Raw genomic sequence first — 25,366 nt, forward strand, 5'->3', positions numbered from 1 at the left:
ACGACCTTGGGTTAATCACTGAATTTCTTTGTGCCTCACTTTCCACATTTGTCAACCAAGAATAATAATAATACCCGTGTCTTAGGGCTGCTATGAGGATTAAAAGAGATACAGAGGGCTTCCCTGGTGGCGCAGTGGTTGAGAATCCGCCTGCCGATGCAGGGGACGCGGGTTCGTGCCCCGGTCCGGGAAGATCCCACATGCCGCGGAGCAACTAAGCCCGTGAGCCATGGCCGCTAGGACTGCGCGTCCGGAGCCTGTGCTCCGCAACGGGAGAGGCCACAACAGTGAGAGGCCCGCGTACCGAAAAAAAAAAAAAAAAAAAAAGAGAGATACAGAATATGAAACATTCAGCGTGGTGCCTGGCACATACTAAGTCATCCGTAAGGGGATTTTCTTATCCTCACCACGTGCCAAGGCCCAGGCTTAGGTGCAGGAGACATATAGGAAGCATCCTACCACTTGGATTCGTTATTTTCAGGGCTTGAAAATGAAAGTGAGAACAGGACATGACCACTAAATGGAAAGCAACAGGCAAAATATTAAATTAAGATAAAATTTGAGTCTCCCCTTGGTAGACAACCATGGTTTCTGCTTGCAGGCTGTGTGAAAGATAGAATGACCTTTAATACTTAATGGAAGTGTGAATCATCCTTGGCAAACCATATGATGTTCTATTGAATATCTGAAAGGACAGTTATATTTGGTATCAGAGAATGATTTGGTTTTCTGCTCCGAATCTTCAAGTTGCTTGTGAGTTTTACCTTTGGATTTTAATGGCTCTCCACAGCCTCCCGAACAAAAGCCAACCTCACGTCCGAGGCACTCAAGGCCACGTACAAACCCCGTACGCAAACTCGCTATTCTGGCCAAACTACAGAAGTCTCTAGTTCTGACAGCACTAAGGTACCGCTTGGTATAGTAGTTAATTTGGTGTGTTTCTTATCTAGTCTGGAGGCTTTTGGAGGCCAGGGATCCCATCTTAGCGAGCCATATGTTCCCCACAGTGAACTGCGTATAATAAGCACCTAATTAATATCTGCTAAAGAAACAGAGTACCCTATCTTTCTACTCATTTACATTCACTTCCACACAGGAACCTCCGGTGCCTTTTTTGTTTCAAAGCTATTTTCTTCATTCAGCTGACAGCCTCCTTTTTAAACATCTTGATTCAGAAGATTCTAATTACATTTCTTTAAAAAGGTGTACTTCTAAATTTATCCTGAGGTTTCAGAGTGCTTAAATTGCATACATTTGTGAGAATCCTCTCACTAAAGATTTTTTTTTTTTTTGCTAGGGCTCCTTGTAAGACATTTTGAAAAAGACATATTGTTTCCAGACAGGCTAGTCATGGCACTATCTTTAAAATGATGAAATAATATAATAACTACTTCTTACCTTCATGGTAACCGTGATGGTGCTGTTTACATTGGCTTTATGCAACCAGCCTTGTTTTATCACACCGCCCTTCTGAGAACATAAAGATGAGGAATCCTGAAATAGAGCGAAAACCATCAGTAAAACAGCAGCTGGCTTGGCATCGAATCAAACAGTTGAGGCCCTGCCTCACTTTCCAAAGCATAAAGTTCCCCCTACCCCCACCCCCCACCGTGAAGATGCCTGATTAAACTTGAAATTGTTAACTACAGGATGAAAGGCTCTGTGCCGTGCACACAGTAGGCACTCAGTATTTACTGGATCGTACGGACTGTCTTCTGGGAAAGTTTTCTGCATTACATAAACAGTCAAACTGCACCTCAAAATGTCACAGACATCCGGCCCATCTGTCCCAAGAAGGATCTATCAGGCAGGAGAGTCCAGAGGAGTCACCACGCCACATGCCCAGTGCGGGGGAAAAGCAACTCTACAAGCGCGTCCCACAGGTGGGAAAACATCACAGCCCATTTCACTTGATTTTTCCTAAGCTCCATTTGGAAACGCAACAATTAAAAAAAAATTTTTTTAAGACACTCGTCAGCTTGAAAGCTGGCCCCAGATCATTCAAAAACAATTCTTTCCCTCATCTTTTCTCAGGGAAATCTCTCGGCAGGAGTGATCTTGAAGAAACCAGTGCAGATGCCCCCATCTTTACCTCATCTTTCTCATGGTCCTCATCAATCTCAAATACATGATTGGGAATCTTTTCTGGTCGCAGAGATTTGCTGAAAATACAAGAGAGTTGTCTTAGACACTAAGCAGAACAGACCAAGAAAAAAAAAAAAAAAAAGCAAGATGAGTAGACTTCTCTCTTTCACAACCAAGGTAAACGCCAAGACATAAGAAGGAGAAATTTTGTTTTCTCCTTTCCAAAGTCAGACTCTCCCCTCTGACTAAACTTGCATTATCTTCTGTAAAAGGACTCCCACATGCACAGCCAGCAGCAAAGACGTAACTAAGTCCAAATTGCAGAAATTGCAAGGAATGTGTGCCAGAGCTGTCACTGATGGTGGGACCTTATCTTTCCCAGGCCTAAAAGCAACATCAGGTCATTCTGGCTCTTCTGTCTGTTTGCTGTATGACCCTGGACTGATCATCTTAGCTTTACAGCTTTACAGGACATCTTTAAGACTCAGTTTCCTCGTCTGGGAGAGTGCCTTGAAAACTACAAAAGGCTACACCAAAGTCTTATTTCTCCAAAACATCTCCCGTATGATATCCCGTGAGGTTAGTAGTATTATGGATGAGAAGGGGGAGAAAAGTGAGGGCTCAAGCGACTGAGTGACTAGCCCGAGGCCATCCAGCTAGGAAGTGGCAGAAATAAGATTTGAACCCTGACAGTCTGGATCTTGGGCCACGGTGCTCACGGCTGCCCTTCAACGCAACTCAAAGAGATATACTTTTGTCAAGAGATGTCTGGGGCCATCAAACTGAGCCAAATGTCTTCTATCTTTTTCATTGACAGCACTAGAAAATGCTCACTACATTATCCAGAATCAAAGAAAGATGATTTTAGGGTCAATATAGATGTACCAAAGCCAAAAAGTGAGCTCGTCCATTTTGGAAAAAAATTTCAATGAGCTAAGTTAAAATATATCCAATTACCCAAAATACATTTACCAAACATGCTGGCTTGTTTGGTAAATTATATGTTTTAATTGAGAAGCTTCACAAATGGTTTGAAAAAAGGTAAAATGTTTAATAACTCTGGTCTTGAAAGTTTCCCTTAAATTCTAAACTTACCATGGCAACATTCGAAAGTCCCCAGAGAAATCTTCATACTTGTAGTTTACCACGTGCCAATCTGTGCTATAGGTTTTAATACACTGAAAGAAAATAAGAATCTTTAATTTGAAATGTAGGAAAAGTACATGTATATCTGCTTCTTTTTATGTCTGGGAATAGGCTGACAGACTTTTAAAAATCATTTGGGGAATGTTGGTACTGGGATCTTCCTTTGGGGATTAACCGTGTCTTCCTAAACCAGTTGGTGGCAATAAATACCAATTCACATGTTCTCCTGGACACTCTGACTCCAAGGCCAAAGAGTATTCCAATTAAAAAAAAAAAGACTAAGAGGACTTCCCTGGTGGTCCAGTGGTTAAGACTTCACGCTCCCAATGCAGGGGGCCTGGGTTCGATCCCTGGTCAGGGAACTAGATCCCATATGCCGCAACTAAGAGCACGCATGCTGCAACTACAGATCACGCATGCCGCAAGAAAGATCCTGCATGCCAGCAACTAACACCCGGCGCAGCCACATAAATAAATAAATAAATAAAAGTAAACAATGTCCTTTGCCTTCTTAAAAAAAAAAAAAAGACTGTGAATACAAGCTACTTGTGAAAGTATTTAAATTGTATCCTCTATATCACATCATATAGACTTGTTATGTAGGTCAGTTAAGTTCTAGTAATTTTATTTTCCATTTACACTAAAGAAAGAGTATTTTATTTTTTTTAATTTTTAAATTAATTTTTATTGGCGTATGGTTGCTTTACAATGTTGTGTTAGCCTCCACTGCACAACAAAATGAATCAGCCATACACATACAGATATCCCCAGGAAACAGTATTTTAAATACAGTATATTTAAAATGAATGAATGATGAATTTGCTTCTGTGGCCTTTGAGCCTCTTACCTCTTTGACAAACAAACTCTGGGCCCTCTTCTCGCCATCTTCTGGTACAGTGGACTGCACCGTTCTGCGTTGACGACTTATCACCGAGATCTAGAAGACAAAGAACATCCTCGCTCTACGAACCGCCTTGAAAAATGCAGTTTTGTTCTTTAAAGAAGTGCTTGTGAACTCACAGATATATCTTCCATTGGAAACATAAGCAGATCTCGGAGGGGGTCGCTGTAAATCTGGGTTTTTCTTTGGGTGATAACATTCTCGTAGTCCAAGGGCTCAACAACTTTGGTCTTTTCCTTGATGAGAGACGAAAAGAAAATTAATACTGTCAAACTCACGAGAGAGTGGTTCCTCCTTGTCACGTGTCAAAGATACATTATTTCACCAAAGAAGGGATTATTGATACTCAGCAATTAAAGGAGACACTTTTAAGAGAGAAATATTCTCCATAATTAGACCCACACACCGAATACATACATATAAACACAGATCTCTCTGCTAAACACAAGAGTTCAGGAGAGACAGCCCTGTACTCTGCTTATCCGTGTGCCTCCCAACAATTTATTGAATTTAAGGCGAAACAAAAAGTGGCATATATGGAAGCCTGTCAGTTGATATTTACTGAGTATGCACTATTCACTGGGTAACTAAAGGGGAGAAAGTATCAACATTCCTGTGCCTACTTGGTACCAGGCACGCTGTCCAAAGGATGTCTCAAGTTTCCAAATAGCTGGGGCAGGCATGGGTACTGGAGATGCTTGATCCAATGGGCAGGGCATGAAAGGATGAGGTTCCAGGTGGCAAAGTCAGGGGATCCCTGTGGGACTTCCAGGTGACCCGGCCATTGATAGTAGGGCCACAGCCCGAGGCCAAGGTTACAAGGAGCAGGGTTAGCGACCCTGAGAAATCCAGGATGTGACTGATTTAATACGAGTGATAACAGCATTTACTGAGCCTTTTCTAGATACCAGGCACCGTGCCAAGTGCTTTCTCTACATTTTTTCACATAAGACTCATAATAACCCTATGAAATAGATTAAATCTTTGTCCCCATTTTACAGATGAAGAAATCCTGGACTCAGAACAGGTTAAGTAACTCACCCACCTTCAGAGCTGGAATTCAAACCTGAGTCTGTGACTCCAAAGCTCTGTTCTTTCCACCTCATACAGCCTTTCCTCCCCTGAGAAATACAGGAAGATACTAAAGTTCAAGGTACTGAACTTGGAAGAGGATCCCACTACCTACCTTCCTATCATCTATTCCTTCACTGAATTTACCCTGATCTGATACACTGTCTATTTTACCTCTCTGCCTGTTTAAGGGCAGGGATTTCCCTTCATCTGTTCACCACTATAACCCTAGCACCTAGAGCAGTACCTGGCACTCAGTAGACATCCAGTCATTAGTGTTGAATGAACTTGGGAGATATTCAGATTCTACCAGAGCCATGTCTCAACACACTATTGTAAATCCAGGCAGGTATATATTATTGATTTCTAGTAGTAATGTTTTACTTATTTTTCTCAATAATTTTATAATGAAAACTGTATAAAGAAAACTTGAATTTAAGATATATTAAAACTTAATAACATAATGGATGAATTTAAGATATATTAAAACTTAACAGCATAATGAAATAGGGGTTATATTTGTATTTGTGTACATAGTATTTGAGGCAGTCTCCAGTATACTGTATCCAAACAATCCTTTGAGAACCGTTTTTATACACGGTCACAGCTATATCACAGTTCCATATCTGAAGGGCATCACAGAGTTTCCTCTGCAAGATTAGTTAGGTGAGAGTAAACCACTCTAACGAACGAGATTCAGTGTGCAACAAGTCTAAAAGATCCCAACAAAAAAAGTATAGAGGTGCCTCAAGAACTTAAAAATAGAACTACCCTATGATCCAGTAATCCCACTTCTGGGTACATACCTGAAGGAAAAGAAATCATTATCTTCAAGAGATATCTACACTCCCGTGTTCACTGCAGCATTATTTACAACAGCCAAAACATGGAAACAACCTAGGCATCCATCAAGAGAGGAATGGATTTTAAAAACGTGACGTATTCATATATACAATGAAATATTGTTCAGTCATAGAGAAGAAGGAATTCTGCTGCTTGCGACAACATGAATAAATCTTGAAGGCATTATGCTAAGCGAAATAAGTCAGACAAAGACAAATACAGTATGGTATCACTTATATGTAGAATCTAAAAAAAAGTAGAATGGTGGTTGCCAAGGGCAGGGGGTGAGGGAAAATGGGGAGATGTTGGTCAAAGGGTACAAACTTACAGTTGTAAGTTGAGTGAGTTCTGAGGATCTAATGTACAGCATGGTGACTATAGCTAACAATACTGTATTACACACTTGAAATTTGTTAAAAGAGAGTATATCTTAAGCATTCTCACACACACAAAAAAAGGTAACCATGTGAGGTGATAGATGTGTTAATTAATTCCATTGTGGTAATCATTTCCCAAGGTATACATATATTAAATCGCTGTACATTCTAAATATATACTTTTATTTTTCAATTATATCTCAAAAAATCTGGGGGAAAAAAGATCCTAACAAAGATACATTTCATTTCAAGTCTTAAGTTTGGATTTATTGACCCATGAGATCAAATCAAGCAGATCACCCCTATCATGTCTATGGATACCCGTGCAAAACGAGTTGAAATAAAAGAAAAAAAACTCCTATCTTGTGAACTCAGAGATTTTTCTGATAGGAACATTTGACCCCCTTGTCCCATATCTACCATGTTTCGTGGACCCAAGTGAAAGGACACTGTGACTGCAGCTTGAGCCCTAACACTTAGAGTCTGTGATCAATTTCTCAGAGAAGTTAAGTGAATAAAGCCCCATCTAAGAAGGCGAGCCTTGGGAGATTGGGACTGACATATATACACTACTACGTATAAAATAGATAACTAATGAGAACCTGCTGTATAGCACAGGGAACTCTACTTCACTTTGCTGTACAGTAGAAACTAACAACGCTGTAAAACAACTATACCCCGATTAAAAACAAAACAAAACAAAAAGGCAAGCCTTAAAACTGAAAATAATTTCAAAGTTTTGCTTTCGGTGCCAACTATCTTCCCAATACAGATGGCAAAAACAGTCCTCCAATTTCATTGTTTAACCTGTTGAATTAGCATCTGTTAATCTTCTCTGCACAATAATTTCACAGGTACCTGCTCCAAGTAACTCTGAAAAAGAAAATCCTCCTTCAGCTTTCTAACCTAGTTGTCAAATAACTATGCTAAAGGATACGTCAAAATGGATCACTTGTTTAAATGTACAGTATATGCCTTCTAAAAATGAAACTTCCAGCTCTCCCTGTGTTTCAAAGGCCACATATTCATGTTACAGAAAACGAGGTTTCACTTTTCATAGAAAACTGATTCAACAAAGCATTCTCGGTCTTCACTCCCACTCCTTTGTCAGGGGTAGCTCAACTGCAGAAGAAGCTTGGGTGGCTATTCTGGGTCCCACAAATCTTCCCCTAGAAGAAGATCTAGGCCTGTGAATCAGGCTTCATTTTTACAAAAAGAAAAAGAGAAGGATTAAGGGCCCCCTCCCATCCTCCAGCTGCCTCCAATTCCCATTTGTTTCTCCAGCCCTCTCCCCAGAATTAAAAGCACAATTCGAGCTGTCAGTAGGATTCAGCTGTAACTCTGTTGGCATCAGAGACAAGGAAAACCTTTGACTTTTAGAATTACCATGATTTAATGGCAGCTCTGCCCGGCGGTCTAGAACATAACCCTTATCTAACTTTCCTATTCAGCTTTATGATTTGATTATCAGACTTACAAGGTTACCCGAAATAAAGCTTCCATCACACACAAAAAGGGTCTTTCTCTCAGGTTTGGGCACTGCCTTCCTGCCAGTTCGTGCACTGTCTGGCCTGAAAAGGTGCTTTTTTCCTAACGCAAGAAAACTGTGTTATAATAATCAGTAGCTTAGGGCTTCCCTGGTGGCACAGTGGTTAAGAATCCGCCTGGCAATGCAGGAGACACGGGTTCAAGCCCTGGTGCGGGAAGATCCCACATGCCGTGGAGCAACTAAGCCCACGAGCCACAGCTACTGAGCCTGCGCTCTAGAGCCCGTGAGCCACAGCTACTGAGCCCGCGTGCCACAACTACTGATGCCCGCGCGCCTAGAGCCCGTGCTCTGCAACAAGAGAAGCCACCACGATGAGAAGTCTGCGCATCGCAACGATGAGTAGCCCCCGCTCGCCGCAACTAGAGAAAGCCCACGCGCAGCAACAAAGACCCAATGCAGCCAAAATAAATAAATAACTAAATTTAGTTTTTTAAATAATAATAATCAGTAGTTTATAAATACCCAAATAATAGCAAGGTCCCACTGCGTCCTTCTATAAGTTCTGTAGCATAGCAGCATTAAGTAAAAGGCAAAAGCATTTATATAATCTGGAGAGAAGCGAGCATATGTTTCAGTCTTCTCTTCCTAAGTAGTGACAGGAAAACCGTCAGCCTAAATTTGGAACCTACTCAGTTTTCACCATGCAGGGGGAAAAAAAAAAAAAAAGTTTGCCTTTGAAACTTCTCATTCACTGATTCCTGAGCTCTCCTGAAATAACTTGCTGCTCATATTATTAGGGTTTTTGGTGGTTGTTTCACTCCAAGATGACTCTGCAGTCTTAAGAAAACACTTTCAATATATATTCTACCCGTTTCTTAACGAAAACCCATCAAATAGACAAGGAAAATACTATCATTTCAACTTTGTACATGAAGAAACTGGCTCGGAGGCTTAAGATCAGCTATCTACATCTAGCAGTAGAATCAGGATTAAAATCCAAGTCTTCCAACTACCGACCCTTTTTCTGTTCTTAAGTGTCTCCCAAACTCGACTTACTCATGGTACAACCTTCAAGACTTCTGCCACAACTTCTGCACTATCATATACTTCATATTTTTCTTCAAATCAAATCTCTTTTTCATTGAAATACATTTATTGAAACAGTAAGCTTTATATTAGCCCCCCAAAGGAAAATAAGTCAATATTTTCCTAATCCCTAGAAAAATAAACTTTTATATGTCAACCTTTGGGCCATGGTTCAGGACACGGTACACTCTTCCAGACTTAGGCCACTCGGACCAAATCTAAACAGACTTCCATGTGTAAACTCTCAAATTGTGAAGAAATGCACAATTCCGCAAATGGAGATAACTTTCTGATGTCTAACATAGAGTGAAAGGACAAGGACTGAAAAAGGGAACTCGTCGGTACAGATTCGGTTGCAGTCTGCTTCTTGGTACAAAGAGAGGAAGCAATGGAACCTTACCGGGAGTCACTAACAGCCTCAAACACTTTAAGACTTTATGATTTCGTGGTGGCCCCTGTACATCCACTGTACAGGATGACTGATCTTTCATCATCTTAACTATGTATGTATAAATGTAAAACCAAGCTTGCGACCCTAAAATGATATGTAAATATGTATATGCAGGTATACAGTCAACCCTCCAACCACTCATGTATTTACAAGCGCACATTACTAGTAAGCCGGTTTATGTTCTCATTAGAAACTTAACCATATCATTTCAATTGCATTTTTAAAAAGCAATCATAATCGCATAATATTTCCGTGTCAACAGTGCAAAATCAGCCTGGGTTACTTTTGCTTAGATATTACACCAAAGGTCACTCGTTTGCTGGTAAATTTTCGACTTTTAGAAACTAGTTCTCCTTAAGAATTCTAAGAATGTCTCTTCTGCAAGTCAGAAGTGAACACTGGCTTCACAGAATCCCTTCTGTATCACTCTGGGAGGGAGGGCAAAGCAGGCTTAGCAGTGGGGCACGGAGCCAGTTCAAAACTCTTCCACTGCCACCCGCTTCTCCACATTAAGTTTTGGTGCCAGACGGAGCACGGCAACGACTGGTTTAAGAAGGAGAATGATTTAGCCCAAAAGTTAGAAGCTGATTTTTGCACTATCGTGATCAGACCGTTTCAATGGCATCTGAACATAATCTTATTGAAAAGGACAACCATCTTAGAAAAGAAGGAACAGACTCAGAAAGAGGGGGTTACTCCTCAAGTCTCTCCTTCCCATCCTTCCCCCACCTCCCTCCCTTGGGAATGTCTCCAGACCCCCTAAGGGATTTAGCTCCTCTTTTGTTTCAGACATTTGGAGCAGGGTTTGGAGCGCTTTCTCCAGAGATCTCAAAATAACTCTCTGCGCTCAAAATGGCCACTGGGGACATGTTGCTTCCGGCAACGCAGAAAAGAAAGTGGGTTTGGTGGTAGAGCACGCTTATCAAGTCCCTGCTAAGGTCCAGGCCGTGTGCTAGCCCTTGAGAAGCTCACGGTCTACCACGGGAGGCGGATAAACCCAAGACTAAAGTTGATCACAGAAGCTGTTGTAACTTGAAGCACCACTTGGCTTCCACGCATCTGGCAGACCCTCTGATACCACACCTTCTTCCAACAAAGCGACTGCACAAGTGTTCTTGCACATTAAAGTGTGCAAGCCCATCTATTCACATTTATATCAGTCAGAAGAATTTCCCTGTATGGGTATATGTGGTCTCGGATCATTTCATCTTGTCTTCTACTTTAGTTGATATATTCTGTAAGATCGGAGACTAGGTAACTGTCAAGAGCAGGGTATGACGAATGGGAGCAGCAAAATCTGGGCTGTGACTAGCAGAAACGAGAAACGTCACCACTGCAGACTGGAGATTTCTAGAGGGGGGACCCTACACAGCATGGCAACAAAGGAATCATAACTGTAAGGGACTTTTTCATAAGGTTCACGTCAAAGAGTATTTGACTTTGTTACGACCTTGTCTTTTCTCAATCGTATGATTACCTTTCACCAGCTCATGTCTTTCCCTCTTTCCCAAAAGGAACTCAAGTACAGAAGAAGCTTTGAATTAATATAATCTGATGATGGTGCTACGGGAGGGAAGGCCATCTCTTCAGTTAGTACAACCGACTTGGCAAAATAGACACGAACATATTTTATTTTATTTTATTTTATCAATTTATTTATTTTTATTTTTGGCTGTGTTGGGTCTTCACTGCTGCTTGCAGGCTTTCTTTAGTTGCGGCGAGCAGGGGCTACTCTTCGTTGCGGTGCGTGGGCTTCTCATCGCGGTGGCTTCTCTTGTTGCGAAGCATGGGCTCTAGGTGCGTGGGCTTCAGTAGTTGTGGTGCGTGGGCTTCAGTAGTTGTGGCACGTGGGCTCAGTAGCTGTGGCTCGCCGGATCTAGGGCGCAGGCTCAGTAGTTGTGGCACACGGGCTTAGTTGCTCTGCGGCATGTGGGACCTTCCCAGACCAGGGCTCGAACCTGTGTCCCCTGTATTGGCAGGAGGGTTCTTAACCACTGAGCCACCAGAAAAGCCCGACACAAACACATTTTAATAAAGATTGTTTTTCAGGACAAATGTTGGCACAAAAACCCACATATAAATCACATTCAAGACACTGACCTTTCTTAAAGCTAAGAGCTAAAGGGAAAATCATACTTTCCATGAGACCACTGGGTCTTGCTTATTCCTAATTTACACCTGTGACAGCCCAACCTCCAACCTCTCTCACCCACAGCTCATCATGTCCTTCCCCAACCACTGTGGCGTTTTCTCACATATAGCTGTACTTGCATTGTGGGTACTCTGCATATTCGTCTCCCTAGCGGGATTGTAAACACCTGGAAGGGGAAACGGTGCCTTGTACATTCGCTGTCCTTTACACTGAGTATTAATATACACCAAGCTAAGCATTTTCTATTATCTCACTTAATTCCTTCAAAAACCCTGCAAGGGAGGTTCTTTTATTGTGCCCATTTTCAGACAAGGAAACTGAGGCTCAGGCAGGTCCAATGTCACACATTAGTGGAGCTGGGATTCAAATCCATATCTGATGGACTCCAGAGCCAGTACTCCTAACCATAATACACATAAACAAAAACAAAACATTTCCCCACCCTCACTCCTACCATGTTTAATTTCCTTGGATGGACTTGACATTTTAGGATTTGCTAGCGCTTACTTGAACTACACCATCACTTTGACCAAAGTGAGATCTTGCCTTCTCATAGCCCTGATGGTGCGGAGCATGACTGGCTTACAGAGCTTGTAACGTAATTGGATAAGGAGTTTTACGTTTCTTAGCTGTTGCTTCCAATTTAGCATTTGCCATCAATGAGTAGGGATTAGCACCGTAGGTCTTTTACTTTGGGGAAAGGAGTTGGCAGATTTGACTTCAAGCGGGTAAGAATCAGATTACAAAAAAACAACAGTAAGATACTGTCAAGGGACCGTGTCTACTTCACCTCGGTATCCTCCACAGACAGAACCTAGAAGACAGCCGAGAGAACTACAAAGCCAGAAGCTTCTGTGGTGCGTGAGGGATAACCGGCTGAATAATACGAAGAGACTGATCCTACGTGTATGCCTTCCAGGCCAAAATGGCAGCACACAAGGAGAGAGGGACAAGTCATTGATTAGCTAAGGCTTTCAGAATTCATTTTCAGATCCCAGCTTGAATTTAATTTCTGATTCCAAGAAATCTGCAAAATGAGGTTCTGAAGGTATTTAAATCTAACTGAGGAAAAATAAAACTCATTTTTTTTCCCTGTTTAGAGTTTTCACATAGGGAGGAATTCTTTTTAAATGCCAAATTACTTCCCTTTTCTAAGTCTATTTGGCTGTTTATATAAACTCAAGAACTATTTTTAAAAACCTACAAAGAATTTATATTATTTTTTTAAGTCACAAAATAAACAAGTCTCATATGTACTATATGATTAAATCAAACTCGGTTAACAAGTGTTTTTCATTACAGCCAACTCAAATATTAGGCAAATAATCTAGATTATCTACAAATGAATAAATAGAATTTCGATGAACTCTATACCCCCAAACTTCAATATGTTTACTCAATATGCCAGCCGACAGGTAGGAAAACTGATTTGAAGTCAATCACTCCTTACGTTTTGTGTCCACTTTCTGCTAGTATTTAAATGACTCGAAGATAAGACAAAAAGAGGTAAAAATGAAAAGAAAGGATTGAATAAATTGAGAGAATGGCAAAGTAGCTTTTTGAAACTAGAAGAACACTGTTTCTATTCTTTAGCAAGCCATTATTGACAGAAAGAAAGAAAATACACCTTGGTTACACATAATGGCTTTCTTTCTAACAAATTAAAGAATTTAACAAGTTCACATAGACATACAAAATTATTACAGATAATTCATTCAAGCAAGGAGAAATTAGATTGTGTGCCCATCAACTAATTTATAACCTGCCTTGGATCTTCGTTCCCACTCCAGTAATGACAGAAAAGAAATCTTGTTGACTTTTTCCTGAGTTTGACAAACAGAACCACAACATACCTTGCATTCTTAAGCGGAACAAAATGTAAAGTGCACTGATGTTCTATAGGCATGTGGATTTAGCCAGCTAGCTTACTTACATTCCATGAAAACATAAAAACCCAAAGGTCCTGTTTGTGTCATTTGAAAACAGCAGGACAAGCCTATTTCGTTACAAAAGCTCAGCAATCTATAAATCAGCCAGCCACACATCATTTTCCACACTGGATCCAACCACTGGTCTATCCATCCCATTAATTTGCCCCTGACAATGGAGTAAAGAAAACCGATGGGCCCCATTTTGAAAACCAACCTTGACAGGGGGAAAAACGCACTTTTCTACAAACATTTTCATTTTCCATAATCGGTCATTTTGGATCTATCCATTAATTGAAATTCTCTCTGCCTTTTTTGAACCTTACCAGTATTTTCAGTTTATACCACTTCATGAGATAATACATTCTAAAAGCCATTTGAAATAAATAGACAGCTCCTTTGATTTTTCTTAAGTTTACCTCTTTAAAATATCAGGAGATGCCCTATGTCTCGGTATAATATTCCAGTATATGATGATCTAAGCCATGTTTATCCTATCTACCCACTTGTGATTCAACAGGCAGACCTTCTTCCAGTAGGCTCTGCCTTTTGGTGACTTGAGGCAGGAATCTATAGATGATCTTCCTGATCATGCTCCAAGTTTTACTGTCCTTCCAGCCCTAACGCATCCTGGGCAGGCTGTTCTCAGTATTCAGTCTACAATCACTCCCATGTCGCTCTAGCGGAGCATAATCAAGGTCAAAACCTACTCTCCTATTAGTAAGTTTCAATTATCTCCCCAGCTCTTGTCCATCCAGAAACTCATCTCTCACTTTCCTCCTGTCCACATTATCCAGCCTCATGGGGTCTCACTGGGGTACAGCTCCTAGAGCTTGGCCTCTCTCGACTCTTAGGAAAGGGTGTTAAATCAGACCAGCATCCCTTGCTTAACCATCCCTTGGCTATTCAGCTTTTCTACACGACTTCTTCTTTAAAAAAATGCCTGTATATAACCTTTGTTTCCTTCTTTAAGCCAATTCCCTCCCTATGACAAACCTGTATCATCAGAGATACCACTTGATAGGAGAGTCTTAGGGGTTGACCTCTATGAAAGGTTTTTTTGAAGTTCTTAAGTTAATAACCTTGAGGGGATTAAAATGTTATAAAATCGATGTGATGGTTGCACATATCTGTGAATACATTAAAAACCACTGACACACACTTTAAATGGGTGAGTTGTATGCTATGCAAATTACATCTCAACAAAGCTATTAAGAAAGCTAGGGGAAAAAAATAACCTATCCAGTTTCACTTCCTTATACCTAAAAAACCCCTCCACTATTTAGGAAGAAGAGTTCCCCGTACAGCAACCACCAGGCCCCTCACTAGAATGGTTAGGTGTCAATGTGTGGGGATCGTACACTGTAGCCAGGCTGCAGCCAGAGATTCCACTGGCAGGCCTGGAACAAAAGTGAGGCTTGCTGCCCTGTAGCTCCCTGAGGGCTCTTCTGGAGCTCTTACACACAGAAACACAAAACACACAGCTTAGTTCTGACGGTCACTGAGCATCGACCATGGGCCAGAGGCAGTGGGCTGCAAAGCTGAGAAAACAAACATGGGTAAGATGTGGGTGCTGCCCTTCAGGAACTCATGAGCTTGAAGGGAAGACAGACGCCCTCAACAGAGAGCTAAAATACGATGGGATGGGGACTTCCCTGGCGGTCCAGTGATTAAAGCTCCGAGCTTCCACTGCAGGGGGCGTGGTTCCGTCTCTGGTCGGGGAACTAAGATGCCATGTGGCGCAGCCAAAAAAAAATAAAAAATAAAAATACACGATGGGATAAGAGCTGAGACAGGGGACACAGAGAGCGCTGGGGGGGGGGATGCAGATTAATTCCACGGGTGAAGGAAGCTCAGAGAGGAGGTAGCACGTGCGCTGAGCCTTGCAGGACTGAATAAAAACGCCCATGGCAGGCAAGGTGAAGAAAGGCATTGCAAGGAAAGACGAGAGCGGAAGTAATAGACGAGGATGAAAAGCATGTGTTCAAGGAGTCTGGGGATACACAGAATAAGCAGAAATGGCCAGGAAGAGCTGGAGAGGCACGTTTACGGAGGACCACAGATGCCAAGGCCATGAGACTGGACTGTTTCTTAGTGTAGGCAATGGGCAGCCAGCAGAGGTTTTTAAGCAGGGGAATGACATGAACAGATGTTTTACTCATATGTATACACTGCAAGCCAGAAGGTCAGCGCTAATGGAAATTAATCCATAAAATGACAGCATAGGCTGAAAATTTGCCCCATTGTCTACATTTTCCAGGAGCAATACACTGAATTATGGAAAACTACTCAGTAGAGTTGCATACGAAACTATTGAGGAAAATAAAGTGAGGGCTCTGTTTTTCTTTAACAGAGAAATAAAAGGAGAAATACTTGCTTGCATCTTCCTTGTGACAGAGATTAAATTCGCCTGAACATTTTATTTTGAAAAGATCAGCTGCCAATCTGCACTTAATTTGTTTCCAACACCTTTTCAGTGGCTAATTTGATTCAGATGGTTAAATTTTCAATGAAACAATAAATTTTCTTAATTAAAATAAAAAACATAGCCTGCAGAAAAAAGCTTGAACCGTTTAGCAAGGCTTATACGATCTGGCCTCCGTGCCCAGCCTCCGGCCCAGGCCCTCCAGCCCCCGTGGGCAGGTCTCCTAACGGGCCCTGTTACCCCACCTTTGCTGCTCCAGTTCTTCCCCCAGCCCCACTGCAAGACTCCATGAGGCCTGCCCATCTTTCTAGGTGCAAATGGCCACTCCCTCCTACCCACTGCTGCCCACCTCCTCAAACCCAGAGCTAGTGCCTGAACTTCCTTCCCCATCCTACTCCCATGATGGAGTGCTGAGGTGCCCATTTCCTTTCCTGCCTCTCCCCTCACTAGAATGAAAGCTCTGTGATTCAAGAGCCTTTGCCTTATTCACGGCTCTATCCCCAGCACCCCCAAATTTTATCTTGAATGACTGAATGAGCAAACTATGAATCCACTGTCATTATCTTTCTTTCTTTTTCTTTCTTTCTTCTGTTAACATCTTTATTGGAGTATCATTGCTTTACAATGGTGTGTTACTTTCTGCTTTACAACAAAGTGAATCAGTTATACCTATACATATGTCCCCATATCTCTTCCCTCTTGCGTCTCCCTCCCACCCTCCCTATCCCACCCCTCTAGGTGGTCACAAAGCACCGACCTGATCTCCCTGTGCTGTCATTATCTTTCTAACCCTCAACATTAAGATTTCCTGCCTCTTCCAATTTTTCAAGATGATCACCATCTACAAAATGCTCGCTGAAATACACACATTTGGGTAGCTGTCCAAAGAAGCCAGGCTACTGAACACTTCTTTAATAATGTGAATCATCACTCATTCGTTTCTCTTTTGGTAAATTCACAACATCATATATGAAGTTTTCATAGAACCAGGCACACCTACATGAAGAAATGTAAAGTGTCAGGAGGCAGAAAATCGTGTTGGTTGGGCATTTGAATTAAACTTGAGAGAAAGCTGATGACTCCAGCAAAACTCATTTTGTCTGGTAACAGTTCTCCCATTGCCAAACCTCCTCCTGAACAACCTCTCTCCCCATCCCTCCCTTCCCTTGAGCTCACGTTTGCTGTGTGCTGAATGTGCCTACGGGTATGTTTTCTGGCTTCCTTCCCTAAAAGTAATCCAAAGTGCATCCCGCCACACATGCGTAGAAGCACTAGCAAGAAACACTCCCCACACCCTTATCTAAGCATCCCCATTTTGCAACGTTCCTCATCCGGTGCAAAGCCACTGCAAGACCTCAGACTTAGAACAACGCTGCCTCTACAAGCCTCTACCTATATTATGTGGCTGAACCGCTGTCATAATGGTAAACTATGTCTTTCCTAGAAAAGAATCTCTGCACCTCCCTAGGACAATCTCCAACTAGGCTAACATCACCCTTGCCCATTCTCTCCATGTTACAGCGCACTCCTGTCTTGTGTTCATTTTCATTTCAACCTGGACCCCATGGCCGATAGACCTGTCACTAGTCCCTTGTCATTCGGAACCACATCCATGGCCACTCCCCAGCCCTAGATCAAACCCCCTGCTTGCTTGTCTTTGCTGCTGCAGGAGAAGAGCCTGACTGAGTGCTCAAGGCATTCATTTATGGGGATACAAATCCTAGGCTCAGTTGGGCTCTCAGTCCCACCCTCAAGGCTTTTACTTACTCCCTGTCAGCTCCCCACGACCTGAAAGAGAACAGGACACTTGAGGTTTCACGAATGGAAAAATCCCCTCTCTTACAATGGCATCCTGGTTGACTTGCATAGCTTGCTGCAAGGGCTGGTCTACTGAATCTGATGTCCCCACGCTGACGTTAACAAATTTCATATAACCCTGTATCCTGCCACATTTATTTAGCCAACTCCTTTCTGGGTGCCACTTTCTCCATTTCTAATTTGGTTCCTAATCTGGGGTCCTAAGTGGTCCTTGGATGGGCTACGTGGGATCTGTGAAAGTCTGAAATTCTATGGAAAATGTTGCATGTACACCTTTACAGGAAAAGGATCCAGAGCTTTCCAGAACCTCAAAGGAGTGTGTGACCCAAGAAAGGCTAAGATCTACTGCCTTACTAACTTCATACAAACAGATTGCATTATTTTTATATAAGACTTACTGGTTTTGTGTCTTTATAAAGCAATACATGCTCACTGAATAATCTTTAATCTAAAAATGTAAAAAAGAAAATGAAAGTTCCTTAGAATCTCATCATCCATAGAGGATCACTGTTAGTGACCATTTTGCTATTTCTCGATCTCTTTTCAATTTTTGTCTCCTAAATTGGATTCATACTGTTGATTTTTGATAGTTACAGTGTTCCAAATAATATAAGAGAAACTTCAGAAGAGTACAAAGAATTTGGGACCAGTGTTCACAAATCCCTTTGATTTCCAAGCGCATCTACCAACAAATATTTCTTGAGCACCTGCTATATGTATGACATACCACTCCAAAAGTCAAGAGTAAAATCCTTATCCAAGTTCTCACACAAGGTGTTTAAAAATTCTAGGGATTTCAATAGGCTGTGTGAAGTTCCAGCCTAAGAAAGAGAACATTTTAGCTTAAAATGACTGGACCTATATCAACCAGGAAAAAAAAGGGGGTCAGGTGGCAACAATGACTTAATTATAGACTTGGAGGAACACAATTAAACCACTAGAAGTCAGATTTTTTTAAAAAATGACGGTTCTCCTTGACTACCAAAATGCAGACTCTCACCTAATGATATAAAAAAAAAATAGGTGATAAAACAAAATACACAAGATGCGACTATATAGTAAAGGCCCAGATCATCTCACATGACTCATAAACTCATTCTGAGGGAAATTCCCTCTGTTTTGAGCAATGACATTAGGAAATAATTGTGTAGTCTCCTATGGTGGTGACTGTTCAAAGGACAGCGCTTGTTTGCTTGTGGAATTCCGCCGTGTTTAAGGAGTGTAATTATTTCACCGCCACTGCTTACACATTTCACAATCAAGATAATTCTGGAAAAACAGAATTACTGCTTCTTTGCTTTAAATATATATAGGCAGAGGATGAGCCAACTGCAAGATTTCTTACCATTTCCAGTCCACTCCCTCCATTGCACTTTTCATCCTGTATTTAAACACTATCCCATGTTCAAGCAGGAAAGCAAATAAGTCGCTTGCAAGAATTCAAGGCCAAGGCCAAGCCCAGTGAAACGCTTCAGAGCTTTCTCTATCAGCCATCCCGTCCCTCGCTAAACCACTGAGGCTTTTCCTCCTTCCTCTGGCTGTTGGAGGCCTCTCTGAGGGAGCAATCCAGGCCTGACCCTGCAAGAGTTTCCTGGAACATACTGGCATCAACTGGAGAAGCCGCAGCCTCTGGCCAGGTCAAAGGCTCCGCCCTGCTTTCTTGTCAACACCTCAACCTGACAGCAGCCGCCTGCAGGCTGTAAGTGAAGTGGCCATCGGGCAAGCGGGCCGAGGCGGCCCATTGCAGGGCATCTTTCTCTCCCTCGGGGACCCATGGCCAGAGCTCCTTTCGGAAGGCCCTGAGGCAGCCAGTGGACTGCAAGAGTTAAGAGCCCCCACCTTCTCTTAAAGCAAGAGCCACACTCTGTCTAAGGGGGACTTGAATTCATGGCTAAATGTGATGCTGCTCCAGGGCTCAGTGTGTAGCATGAGAAAGACCAAAGACCTAAAAGCCCTTTTATACACTTTTCATAGGACTGCAGCTGGAAGCCAGACCTGTTGACCCTATTAAGTCCCCAGGACGTGCTCAACAGCTTTGAGACACGACGCCTGCCACGGCGGCTCCTTCTTTCACTACTATTTCTTTTCTGCTTGGGGATTGTTTGAGGCACCAACATTTCACGGGGGAATAAGTAGGCGCTACTGTACTACCTATACAGGAAGTGGTCGAAAGTGAGCCGTCATTTTACTGACAAGAGGAGAGTAGTTAACAGTAAATACGGTCAAATGAAAACATTAAACATTTCTGTATTCTGAGTGATGGGATTATGGGTGATTTTTTTTCTCCTTTTTCTGCTTTTCCCCCAATTTTCCTAGCACAAACCTGTATTGCTATTATAATCCAAAAACATAAAATCAATTTTATTAGCTTTTTTTCTTACAGTAAAATATACATAACACGAAGTTCACCATTTTACCCATTTTTAAGTGTACACTTCAGTGGCATTAAGTACATTTATATACATTTATATTGCAACACCACCATTATCCATGTTCAAATTTTTTCATCATCCCAAACAGAAACTCTGTACTCACTAAACCCTAACTTCCCCTTCTCCCCAACCCCCAGGAACCTCTAATCTACTTTCTGTCTCTATGAATTTGCCTATTGTAGGTACCTCATATAAGCAGAATCATACAATAATTGTCCTTTTGTGTCTGGCTGATTTCATTTAGCACGATATTTTCAAGGTTCATCCATGTGGTAGCTCATGTCAGAATTGCCTTCCTTTTAAAGGGTGAATATGATTCCACTGTACATATGTACTATGTTTTGTTTATCTGTTGATGGACATTTGGGTTGTTTCCACCTTCTGACTATTGTGAATAATACGATACAAACACTGATAGGATGTGTTGATAGGAACACTGTGTACAAGTATCTGTATGAGCCCGTGCTTTCAGTTCTTTGGGGTTTATAACCCAGAAGTGGGATTGCTGGATCGTATGGTGATTCTGTATTTAGCTTTCCGAGGAACTACCGAGCAGTTCTCCACAGTGGCTGCACAATTTTGCATTTTCACCAGTAACGCACAAGGGTTCCAATTTCTCCTCATCTTCTGCAACAGTTGCTATTTTCCACTTTTTTGATAACGGCCATCCGGATAGGTGTGAAGAGGTATCTCATTGTGGTTTTGATTTGCATTTCCCTAAAGATTAGTGATGTTGAGCATCTTTTCATGTGCTTATTGGCCATTTGTTTATCTTCTTTGGAGAAATGTCTACTCAAGTTCTTGGCCCATTTTTAAATCGAGTTGTTTGTTTTTTCGTTGTTGAGTCATAGGAGTTCTTCATATATTCTGGATATGAATCTTTTATCAGGTATACGCTATGCAAATATCTTCTCCCACTCTGTGGGTTGCCTTTTCATTCTCTTGATAGTGTCCTCTGACGCACTAAAGTTCTTAATCAACTTTATTTTTTAAAGAAAGTACAGGTAACATTTTTAGGGGATAGGCAGACAGCCTAAAGTATAGACAGGGGGCTTCCCTGGTGGCGTAGTGGTTAAGAATCTGCCTGCCAATGCAGGGGACACAGGTTCTAGCCCTGGTCCGGGAAGATCCCACATGCCGCAGAGCAACTAAGCCCGGGAGCCACAACTACTGAAGGCTGTGCGCCTAGAGCCCGTGCTCCGCAACAAGAGAAGCCACCTCAATGAGAAGCCAGTTGACACAACTAGAGAAAGCCCGCGCGCAGCAACGAAGACCCAACGCAGCCAAAAATAAATAAATAAATAAATAAATAAATTTTTAAATTAAAAAAAATATAGACGGGGACGGGAATCCTCATACCTCTCTGTAGACTTCCTTTTCAAGGGAAAAGGAACAAGAATTGAGGTCTTCTCTATGAGGTAACAACTCATCACTCCTCCCCCAACTTGGCTCCTTCCTAGGCAGCTAGTGCTGTAGGACACTTGTATGCTAGCAAGAGTCCCAGAAAGGGAACTCAAGCTGGGTGGGGATGGTCAGGATGGTGGGGACATGGGATCCTGTAAGACTTTTAAGGTTCCCCAGTTCCACCAGGCAGACATTTCACCCTAACCCCTTCTGTGGCTGGTTCTTGACTATACACACTCAAACTTCCAAACTTCTCACATGCAAGGTCAACACGCAGATTTGTTACTGCTGAATGGAATGGACTGTTTAAGTCGTTACTGTGAAAAGTGACACCCAAGTTCAGTTCCCTCTTGAAGACTCAAACTCTCAGGAAGTGATTCCCTCTGTTTGTAAACTTCAGGCATTGCCTTTTGTATGTCTCTGCCCTACATTTCTTTTCTCCTCCCTCCTCCTTCTCTGCCTCCCTACCTACTCCTATCGGCAAAATGGGGCTTTCTAAACAACTCTTTGTCACGTGAGAATTTATTTTCCAAGTATTTTTGAAGTCTAATCAGTTTCTACAGGCAATCAGAAGAAGCACCACATACGCATTTTCTTCTAGGGACGACCATGGAACCACACTCAAATCCCCTGGAATGTGAATAAATTAAGTCTAAATTTCAGGACTATTGTGAGGCTAAACTGTTGAATATCTCTAAGACTAAAGGTTAGAAAGAAACCCACTGCAGGTCCTGTAAACTGATATTTCCTGCTCTAAGAAGTAAGCATTTGTTATCAAAGGTATTCTCAATTGTAGATCACTGATCCACCAAACCATTTTTTCATAAGGAGACTATATGAAACTTTTCCCTTAACTAGATATCTCATACCCCAGGGTGTGAATTGAGTACTGTACATGCATTCACTTAGCAAAGAATCAAATTAGAAGGATATCTGTAGGAAGGCCTCCACTAGACATTCCAAAACAACTGTCTTAGAAATTTCACCTTTACCCTTAGGAAATCCTTTTTTGTACTTAAATCGTTAGGAAAAAAAAAAAAAAAAACACCCTCAAGCCTATGCCCATATGCTCATATGCTGTACCTTCAAAGCCCTCACATTATGGGATGGCTGGGGTGAGAGAAAAGGTAAGAGGGGAGGAAGAAAAGTAGCTCTTCTCTACTACCATTCTAACATTTATTGAAAGCTTGCTAAGCACCAGGTGCTGTGCTAAATGCATTACGCATGTTATTTCATTCGCGAAATTATCCTGTGAGGTAGAAAATACTATCATTGCTCACACTTTATCAATGGGGAAAACTGAGACTAAGGGAGGTTGGGCAGGGATGGTACACAGAATTCTACGATGCCCCCTAAGAGGTCTGCCCCCAGTCTACTCACCCTGTATAATTCCCTCCCCTTGATTGTAAGCAGGACCTGTGAATATTATGAGATATCACTCCCCTGATCAGGTTAGTAATAAATTGACTCCAAGGTCACCAAAGGGGAGATTATTCTGGGTGGGCCTGGCCTAATTGGGTGAACCCTGGGAGAGGAACTGGGCCCTTCCTGGAGAGGGAGAGTCACCCACTGGCCTTAAAAGAAGGGGACGGAAGTGTTATGAGAGGTCCACGGGGCTAGACATGAGGCTGTCCTCTAGGAACTGACAGCCACCCCTAGCCGCCAGCCAGCAAGAAAACGGGTCCAATCAGTCCTACAACCACAAGGAACTGAACTGTGCCAACTTGAAGGAGCTTGGAATAGGCCCCTGGGCTTCCAGATGAGACCACAGTCCTGCCAACACCTGTGAAACCCTGAGTAGAGAATCCAGCTGTGCCCTGCCCATACTTCTGACCCAGAGAAACTGAAATAAGAAGTGTGTGTTATTTTAAGCTGCTGAGTTTGTGGTCATTTGCTAAGCAGCAATAGAAAACTCATTCATTCAGGATTCAAAGCCAGGGCTGTTTAACTCTGGCATGAATGCTCTTAACCACTATAGTAGTTTCAGTGGCAGTTTCACAAATTCCTAACCATGTTTAATTCTTCAAAATGAGTAGAGACACCAATTTCTACTTAACAGTTATGGGTATGATCTTTTCCTCTTCTGATGCCGTTTGCAAGTTTTAAAAATGTTTTGATCACATTCCAGTATAGAAACACACGTATTGATTTGAGATCTGGGGGAAGGATACACATCCAATAGAAAGCTGTGCGAATGCAACATGATAACAGGTAAGTTGTAAAAAAGTAAGTAGGCTAGAAATCATAAGATTTTATTTACCAACGGCACCTTGCTGAAGCAGGCTGGGCTTTTACAAGGGCTCCAGGCTGTGTTACTTATGAATACTTTCCTTCTGATCATTGCATAATCTGCAAGATCTGTCATCCTGTGCCTCTGAAGAGATAACAACCCATTATCTCTTTTCAGACAGCCCAACTCAAAATTCACTGACTAGGAGAGGCTGGCAAATTTTCTGCTGGAGTGAGATCAAGTTAAAGAGACACTCCCTAACACCACACACAAAAACAAACTCAAAGTGGATTAAAGACCTAAACGTAAGGCCAGACACTATCAAACTCTTAGAGGAAAACATAGGCAGAACACTCTATGCCATAAATCACAGCAAGATCCTTTTTGACCCACTTCCTAGAGAAATGGAAATAAAAACAAAAATAAACAAATGGGACCTAATGAAACTTAAAAGCTTTTGCACAGCAAAGGATACCATAAACAAGACCAAAAGACAATCCTCAGAATGGGAGAAAATAGTTGCAAATGAAGCAACTGGACAAAGGATTAATCTCCAAAATTTATAAGCAACGCATGCAGCTCAATAACAAAAAAACAAACTACCCAATCCAAAAATGGGCAAAAGAACTAAATAGACATTTCTCCAAAGAAGATATACAGATTGCCAACAAACACATGAAAGAATGCTCAACATCATTAATCATTAGAGAAATGCAAATCAAAACTACAATGAGGTACCATCTCACACCAGTCAGAATGGCCATCATCAAAAAATCTACAAACAACAAATGCTGGAGAGGGTGTGGAGAAAAGGGAACCCTCTTGCACTGCTGGTGGGAATGTAAATTGTTACAGCCACTATGGAGAACAGTATGGAGGTTCCTTAAAAAACTACAAATAGAACTACCATACGATCCAGCAATCCCACTACTGGGCATACACCCTGAGAAAACCATAATTTAAAAAGAGTCATGTACCACAATGTTCACTGCAGCTCTATTTACAATAGCCAGGACATGGAAGCAACGTAAGTGTCCATCAACAGATGAATGGATAAAGAAGATGTGGCACATATATACAATGGAATATTACTCAGCCATAAAAGGAAATGAAACTGAGATATTTGTAGTGAGGTGGATGGACCTGGAGTCTGTCATACAGAGTGAAGTAAGTCAGAAGGAGAAAAACAAATACCGTATGCTAACACATATATATGGACTCTAAGAAAAAAAATGTAATGAAGAGCCTAGGGGTAGGACGGGAATAAAACAGACCTACTAGAGCATGGACTTGAGGATATGGGGAGGGGGAAGCGTAAGCTGGGACGAAGTGAGAGAGTGGCAGGGACATATATACACTACCAAATGTAAATTAGATAGCTAGTGGGAAGCAGCCGCATGGCACAGGGAGATCAGCTCGGTGCTCTGTGACCCCCTAGAGGGGTGGGATAGGGAGGATGGGAGGGAGGGAGACGCAAGAGGGAGGAGATATGGGAACATATGTATATGTATAACTGATTCACTTTGTT

The 25,366-nt window shown here is 41.9% G+C and overlaps 1 protein-coding gene across 5 annotated transcripts in view; it reads right to left on the reverse strand.

Moving 5' to 3' along the window:
• DOCK11 (dedicator of cytokinesis 11) overlaps positions 1–25,366 on the reverse strand; it is a 184,316-nt gene that overhangs the window by 138,429 nt on the left and 20,521 nt on the right. For all 5 annotated transcript variants that reach the window (XM_059049650.2, XM_067023760.1, XM_067023762.1 and 2 more), the window contains exons 2-6: positions 4,252–4,368; positions 4,079–4,168; positions 3,181–3,263; positions 2,093–2,162; positions 1,399–1,494 (exon numbers count right to left, since the gene is read on the reverse strand). In XM_059049650.2, coding sequence (XP_058905633.1) covers positions 1,399–1,494; positions 2,093–2,162; positions 3,181–3,263; positions 4,079–4,168; positions 4,252–4,368 — 456 coding nt within the window. The remainder of the gene's footprint in view (positions 1–1,398; positions 1,495–2,092; positions 2,163–3,180; positions 3,264–4,078; positions 4,169–4,251; positions 4,369–25,366) is intronic.

This window comes from Kogia breviceps, chromosome X (genome assembly GCF_026419965.1).
Source record: "Kogia breviceps isolate mKogBre1 chromosome X, mKogBre1 haplotype 1, whole genome shotgun sequence".
Lineage (NCBI taxonomy): Eukaryota > Metazoa > Chordata > Mammalia > Artiodactyla > Physeteridae > Kogia > Kogia breviceps.